The 8,538-nt window shown below is 38.6% G+C and overlaps 1 protein-coding gene across 1 annotated transcript; it reads left to right on the top strand.

Moving 5' to 3' along the window:
• The first annotated feature begins 4,197 nt into the window (after positions 1-4,197).
• On the top strand, positions 4,198-7,969 carry LOC143606504 (uncharacterized). Its single transcript, XM_077082259.1, has 3 exons — positions 4,198-5,526; positions 5,731-6,144; positions 6,304-7,969. Exons 1-3 carry the CDS (start codon positions 4,503-4,505, stop codon positions 7,800-7,802), a joined length of 2,937 nt encoding a protein of 978 aa, XP_076938374.1. The 5' UTR covers positions 4,198-4,502; the 3' UTR covers positions 7,803-7,969.
• The last annotated feature ends 569 nt before the right edge of the window (positions 7,970-8,538 follow it).

The raw sequence follows: 8,538 nt of genomic DNA, 5'->3' as shown, positions 1-8,538 counted from the left end.
ACATAGAACACATTAAACAGGTGTGGCCAAAAGTAAGACAATAGCCGCACCTCAAATTACAAAAATTAAAGTCTATAAATGACCATTAGCCATAACAAAAACATTGTTGTGTGACGAAAGGGTAGCAAAGTTGATGGAGATAACAAATTATGTGTGGCTAAAAGTGTGACATAGCCACACCGAAAACTCATGATTTTATATATCACCATTACCCACACCATTCTTGCTTCGTTTTTTGTGTGTGTGACGGAATCATATAAAACGTCATATAAAAAATCACCAAGTGTGACCAAATGGCATAAAATAACCACACTAGCCATTGGCCACACTTTCATCACTTGGTTTTTGTTTTCATCACTTGGTTTTTGTTTGCGTGGCGAAACGAGATCAAACGTCATTGGAAAAATCACTATGTGTGACCAAAAGTATGATAATAGCCACACTTTCTATTACAAAAGCATTATTTGTGACAAACGGTAAGACAATGGCTACACCACAAACTACAAAAGAGTGTGTGAGGGGCAAGTTCACATTTTTAGCCACATTGACAATAACCTCTAGTGTCTATATGATATGCTTGGCCACACAAGACATCACTATGTGTGACGAAAAGTTTGACAATAGCCACACTTTAAATTAGAAAAAACATTATGTGTGACTAACGGTAAGACAATGGCCACACCACAAACTACAAAAGAGTGTTTGACTGTCAAGTTCACATTTTTAGCCACATTGACAATAACCTCCAGTGTCTATATCATATGATTAGCCACACAATACCTCACTATGTGTGACGAAAAGTTTGACAATAGCCACACTTTAAATTACGAAAAGCATTATGTGTGACAAACGGTAAGACAATAGCCACACTATAATCTGCAAAGGAGTGTTTGAGTGGCAAGTAAACGTTGTTAGCCACTTTAAATTTAATATCCAGTGTCTATATGATATAATTAGCCACACTATTATTAAATTTAAGTGGCAATTGCTTTGCTATATCCACATGGTATAGGTCACAATACACGCTTAACGCAACCCTATTGGCCACATTATTATAAAATTCATGTGGCTGAAACATGAATTCATGTGGCTCTATACGTGCAATGGTCACTCATAGTAAATAGTCATGTGGCCATTTTCTACCGTTTAGCCACACATATTGGAGAGGCTTCTTGATGGCCAGCAACTAATACCTGTACCCTTTAACCACACTTATAACCACATAAGGCCACTAAAAACTGTGTGTGGCCATATCATACCCACAGTGTAGCGACCTTTGGTCACATATGACATGAACCAAAGTGCGTGGCTAAAGGCCTACGACCACACTTTTTTCGTGTGACCAAAGGTCAATTTTCACGTAGTGTAATTAACCTGCATATATGATTACGATCTCTAATACCTGTACTGATTAGTGATTTGGTAGTGCTAATTATTCATACTTTTAGAGTTTACGTTATTTTCTAAAGCGTTAAGCCGCAATGATAGACAAGCAGGGTCGGCTCAACCACTTTGATAGCTTAAAATGATTTTTAATAACGAGACATTGTTACAAAAAATAAAAATAAAATAAAATCTTGCTTTCACTCCAAATAAATCAAGATTTTGCATTACTTTTTGCAAATACATAAATAATGCAATCTCTCACACATTCACAAACCTAATTCAGTTCAAATGTCGCTCAAATCACACACATTAATCAAGATCCCAAATTCCAAATGTATAATTATTAATTTTATTTTTGAAATTGAAGACTTTTGATAATGGGGGCCTACATCCATAGCTTCATTTTGAAGTCCCTAGAGAAGACCCTCTATACATGTGTAAACGAGCTAGGTTAAACTTGCCTAAACTTGAGATCGATTCGTTTAATTTAATAAAGCGATTGAGTTCGAATTGTTTTGCACCATTTATTCAATTCAGAGCTCGACTCGCTATCCCCCCCCCCCCCCCCCAATTGTGAACTTCCATAAACAAAGGCCAAAGCCGCAAACAACCTCCATAACCCGGAGGAGGGCCACAATAGACAAAACAGTTACGTCAAATAGAATTTAAACTATACCAATTTAACGACTTGCAAATATGTTTGTACCAAAGAAAACTCGAGGATCTAATGTTACAAATAATGTCTTCTACGTTCACCTCTTTACCTTCAAAAAGCTTTTCATCACAGACCTTTCAACTACACCAACAAGCAATAATAATAATAATTTATAATAATAATAATAATAACAATAATAATAATAATAATATGAAAAGCCTCAGATCAATTCCAAGTAGATCCATAGACCCAATCGGCTCGTTTACACACCTACCTTTATGTTTTAAGTCTCAAAGCAAGTAATAAATATAGCAAGAAAGTTATAAAAGCAAGATAGGAAAGAGAAAAACCAAGAAATCTATTGTGAGAAATTAAAATTGCAATCACTTATTGTTAGCACGAAAGCACATCTCCAATGCCTCCAAATTGATGGAAATAAATGCTACAACATGGGCATTGCTGATGAAAACAATCTTAAAGATCTACGGTGCGAGGAAATAAACGAAAAGAAAATGCACTCAACAAAAGCAATGATCTTACAAACATTACCAGAGGATGTGTCAATTAATGCAAGTTGCAAAAAACTCAACCGCAAAGGAAGTTGATGTGTCAATGCAAGTTGCAAAAAACTCAACCGCAAAGGAAGTTTGGGACTCGGCCAAAGTTGGATACCTTGGGGTAGATATGGTTCGAAAAGCACATGTACAACTCTAAGAAGAGAATTAGAACTTAAAAAATGAAAGAAGATGAAACTGTAAGTAATTTTGTAAGCAAATTATGAAGAACACGATCAAAGTTCAAAAGCCTTGGAACTATCTTAAAGATAAGATGATAGTAAGAAAATTACTATGGAAAAGGATGTGGAAGAGGACATGAAAGAAACTTTGATAGAGGTAGAGGACATGGAAAATTTCGTATACAAATCAATGAAACAAAGACACGGAACAAGTTTAGATGTTATGAATGTGGATAGCTCGGTCACATTGCAAACAAATGCAACAAATGGAAAGACAAGAAGCAAGAAAATGAAGAAGAATCTAATCTGATTTATGATGAAACACCAACACTACTACGAAGGCATAAAATGATAAATCAAAATTAAGGGTTTGATTGTCACCATAATATTAGATTTTATCCTAAGATTAAAAATATTTTTTATTAACCTAATTAAGTTTAGTATTTAAATTGTATTATAACTAGATCGATATCCTAGATGGTGGTGGTAACCCTTGTAACACATTGAACGGGTTCACCTGGGGTAAAAGCACCCTTTCATTTAGTATAAATAAGGCAAAATTCTTCATTTGTAAAATAACGATCAATCATCAATAAAACAAGCAAGTTCATATCAATTCTTGTGTAAATCTAGTAGCAAGCTTTATAATCATAAACCGATACTGATAATATAGATGATTGATGATCTTTCTGATAATCCTTTTTCTATGATGTTTCTTTTAAACCCGTGTGCAAGATGATTTCCCTTATGTTATCCCTTTTGAATTAAAAAACAACCACCCATTTTATCGAGAGTTCTATGAATCTTATTATAACATAAAATGTTCGACCGAATTGGCATGTTTCCTCAATAATTATTGCTCTTGGCACATCAAAACTCATGATACACATTAGCAATATTATATGAAATATAACTAGCTAGTAAAGGTTTTGATCTAGTAATTGTACCTTATTATATTATATGTTGTGACTTGTGAATGAGAAGAAATCAACCTTGCGTGCATGCCCTAATGTAGGCTATGTCGAGTGTAAGTGAAAGAGAAAAGTGATGCATGTTTGGAGGACAGGAAAAAAAAACAACAAAAAACCGCTAGAGTTAATTATGAGTCACTGACCATAACCCATTGATTCGACCAGTCACCATCATCTCGGATCTGATTTCCAAACACAACCAACCAATGGCTACTCACTAATCATAATCACAATTTGTATACTTTAACAAAAGCAAACATATATATACACTTCCCAACTATCTTTACTGACTGATGCAAAAAGGGTCGGTCTAGAAACAAGATTTGACATGATAGTTTATATAGCCTCTTTCGGAATATTTCACTCCTTTTTCTCCGCTCTTTTTCTGATTATTAAAGTTGTTAACATCGTGTGAAGTGTTAAACTGTGAGGTCTTTATCACAGCAGGTTCCACAATCTCTCGACTTTTAATTATATTTTTAGCGAATTAATTATATTTATTTACTTGTCTATTGTCTTCTTCCCTCTTAACTTTTCAGCTTTTGTTTTCCTCTCTTTCTTCAACCTTTTATACCCTATAAACAAAAACCCATATCAAATTTCAAGAATCCCACTCTCAACAACAATGTCGTTTATAATATGCCAACTAAACTAGTTGAAGATTTCTTTAACAAACTTGTTGTAATCTTCTTTTCAAGATTTCTTTAACAAAGTTGCTGCTGTTGACTGTTATGTATTTTCATTAAACAAGATCATGAATGACAACAAAGGTGGAGATCACAAGTCCCCTAAAGAAAACCCAGTTCAAGAAACCCTAGAAGACCTTCAACTACCCATCACCACCACCACTGCTCCGGCGTTTCTCTCTCCACCGCCACCACCACCGCCGTCTACCCATTACATCCCACCGGAACCGCTGAACCCCAAAAGACCCAGATACACCAGTGCCACCGGCCAATGGAAACTCTTACCATCACCATCACAGAAACAGATTCCGACCACCGACAAAACCCCATCTCCGTCCTCAAACCCACCGCCATCAGCAGCTCAGGCAGCAGCAGCTTCTTCTGCTGACACTGCTTCGTCCCCTTCACACTCTCCACGGCCATCAGTCTCCGGGCAGGAGATAAGCAAGTCAGAAGGAGAACAACAACAATATTCACATCACCAGTTGAGAAAAGGCAAGTATGTGAGCCCAGTTTGGAAGCCAAACGAAATGCTATGGCTAGCTAGAGCTTGGAGAGTCCAATACCAAGGTGGTATAACCGTGTCCGAACTGGAAAACCCTATAACGATGGAAGCGAATGTGGTAACTCCAACCGCGCCTTCAGGAAGAGGGAAAACTAGAGCGGAAAAAGACCGGGAAGTTGCGGAATTCTTGCAACGAAATGGTGTCAATCGGGATGCCAAAACAGCCGGGACAAAATGGGACAACATGTTAGGTGAATTTCGAAAGGTTTACGAGTGGGAAAGAGGCGGGGAGCGAGAGCAAATCGGCAAGAGTTATTTTCGTCTCTCGCCTTACGAGCGAAAGATGCATAGATTGCCTGCTTCTTTCGATGAACAGGTGTTTGAAGAATTGGCACAGTTTATGGGCTCTCGGATTAGAATCCCACAAAGCAGCAGCAGCAGCAGCATTGCTAGAGGACACTCGCCTTTTCTTTTGACATCCGGTGCTGCGGGAACTGGCGATCAGGATTCGCGTTTAGCGATCGTCGACGCCAAATCGTTTCCGCCTCCGTCGTTCCTAGACGTTGATCTCCCGTTCTCATCTTCCGGTACATAGGTTTTTAATTAATATGATTTTATGTGTTATAATATCATCTAAACTTGAGGGTTTGGCATATGTGTGAAAAACAATCATCAAAAATGCAGTGTTTTGTATGTAATTATGTTTGAAGGATAATCCTAAACACTTCTAAAGCTCTCAACCTTGAAAAACCTTCAACAAAGATTTAATAAAGATGTGTTCTTTGATGTAGGTAGGGGTGGTAGACATATGATGATGGGTGGGTATCTTCATGGTGTTAGAGGAAACTTATTAAGAATGGATAGTTCAACAATGGAGCTGGGGGGTGGGGGTCAACATGAAGGTTCATACACATCAACATTAAAGGAACCAAGAAGAATTGGTAAAGTAAGAATGGTATGGGAAGAACTTGTGAGCTTATGGGCCGAGGATGGTGAACATCATAGAGGTAGAGTCAAGATTCAAGGTACAAGCTTCTTAAACGCAGATGAACTCACTTTCTTGGATGATGCAATGGTTGCTTGTACATTGGAGGTGTTTGAGGATGCCAATTCCCCTCTTAGAGGGTATTCTGTTGATAGATTTGTTCCCGGTCAACAAGTTAAAGTGTTTGGCAGAAGAAAGTCAACTCAACCTCCCAATATTGGTAACGTATAGTACATGTAATAATACAATCCATTAGAATGTTATATAATTTCTTGTCAAAACTTCAATTTTGTTCTCCCTCCACAGGTTTGGTTACTGATAGATCTCAAGCTTCTTTAGAGCCATCAATTAGATCATGTGAGTCAATAATACTTTTATTAAGGTTCTTTAAATGTTTGTTGGAAACAACCATGTTACAAAAGTTGTACTTTGTCTATTATTACAGCAATGCCACAATGGGAGTTTCAAGATCCAACCGAGTATTACTTGGGCTGTCTTCATGTCCCACCACCATCTCTACCGAGCTTGATCGACCTTACATGGTACTTGCAGGAACCACCATCGGAAGAGTTCCGATTCCCACTTCGAAGAGATTTGTATCGCGATCTTCCACAAGGTAAAGAACTCTTCTTTACCACCTCTTCCGAACCATTAGACTGTCGATCAATCACATTAGAGATCTTAAGCCCGATTGCCCGATCAAACCCGGCTCTCACCTCCAACATAAGAGAATCTTTTATCGGCCTATGGGACGACTGCATCAATCGGGTTGTTTCCAAATTCAGCAATCAAGATATGGTGTTCATTAGAAAACCGTCTCATTCAAATTCCAACAATGCCGTACAAGATCAATGGCCTAATGTCACAGGATTTGTGCGGAACTTTTGTTTATGGAGAGGCGAAGAAACCGAAAGATTACGAGAAGAGAATAATCTTGATCCATCTTCCCTACTGGCGCAAAAGCTACTATGGAGTTACTTGGATCTTCCATACATTTTAGGTTATCATGCAGTCGGGCACATCGTCACCTTTTGCGCATTAAGTAGAACGCACGATCGCCTCATCAGAACTGATCTCCACACCGTCGACTTATCAACACCTGTAGATCGGATCAAAGTCTTGGTTCCCTGTTGGAGGATTGCCGGTTTGCTATCACTGTTGGCTGATCGTTGTGCTAACGTTCAGCAGATCAACAAATCATTTGTTTATAGCGACTTCGAAAGAATCGATATGGGCAATCACATAATCGAATTCACACCCAATTATATGACTAGGTTTTTCTCAAGCAAGCGAAAATGGGTTACTGTCAAAGAAATATACGATTTCCTTGATCACCGGATACCACATTCCGAATACATCTGTCTGTCATCCGAACGAGATTTAAGCTTGAGCTTCAAGCCGAGAGGATGCAAACTAAAGATATCCACTTTCGAGCAGCTAATTGAGGCTCTTAAACATGTAACGAAAGCGTTGGTTGCATTACACGACTTATCCTTCATGCACCGCGACCTCGGTTGGGATAAAGTGATGCGAAGAAACGATAGGGAACACGAGTGGTTTGTTATCGGGTTTGACGAAGCAGCGAGTGCACCACAGATATACCCGCCCCAGCAGGACGTCGGGGTGGGGTTATCGGTAGGCGGGCGGCATGCGCCGGAGATGAAAGGGCGGGGAATGCATGGGGTGAAGGTGGACGTGTGGGGTGTAGGACAAATGTTGAAGACATGTGGGTTGGTGGGTTTGCCCAAGGCATTAAGGGAGTTGCAGAATAGGTGTTTGGATCAGAACCCAGAGCAGCGGCCGACGGCGGCGGACTGTTACCACCACCTGCTGCAGTTGCAGTCATCAATGTCAGCCGCCGCCGCCGGTGATTACTAAGAAACGGTAGGTGTTTATTTTGACAGCGCATTCTGCATACATAATACAAGACATGCACTCAATATCAACAGAGAAAGGACGGCATGGGTTTTGTAGGACTGCAGTAAATAGCTCTTAGGGTTTCAGGGGCATATTTGGAATTTCACATATTGTATGAACTTTATTCCATCTTTGAAATATTTACTTGTATTCACTTCCACTCTAATTGGGTTTGGTGTTTTCTTATTATAAAAGTGACAACATGGTATTGGTCCAAAACCTAACCCTAAATTTCCCAAATTATTAAACCACCCGATCAAACATTCAAGAGAGGTATCATGTTTACATTATGTTTTGTTTGGCGTAAAAAAAAAGAACAATTATAAATTGCCATATTGGCTCGACAAACTGATTGATTCATCTGAGGATACCGAATATCAAACTTTGTTCTCAATTTGTTTGAAGTTATTTTGTAAGGTGATGTTTTTGGTTAGCGAGAAATTGAAACTTCTACGGTTAAAGCAAGATGGATGATACAGTTGTCGCTACGGTCGAATGCAACACTGGTTAAACAGCGTTGTTTCTGAAACTCAGAATATTTTGATATGGAAAAGTGATTTAATTTGGTGTAACACACTCATCATACGGCCTCACTCGAATAAAAACGTCATCTCATTTGCACCTACAGTCAAAGGATATATCTTAGTTAAGTATAAACATTCTAAAAAGCAGTTTGAGAGATTAAGTGATTCAAAGA

This window comes from Bidens hawaiensis, unplaced genomic scaffold (genome assembly GCF_021521415.1).
Source record: "Bidens hawaiensis isolate Kalapana, Puna unplaced genomic scaffold, B.hawaiensis_p1.1 tig00075088_1, whole genome shotgun sequence".
NCBI lineage: Eukaryota > Viridiplantae > Streptophyta > Magnoliopsida > Asterales > Asteraceae > Bidens > Bidens hawaiensis.
The sequence above is the reverse complement of the archived record's forward strand: the minus strand, read 5'-3'. Positions and strand labels throughout refer to the sequence as shown.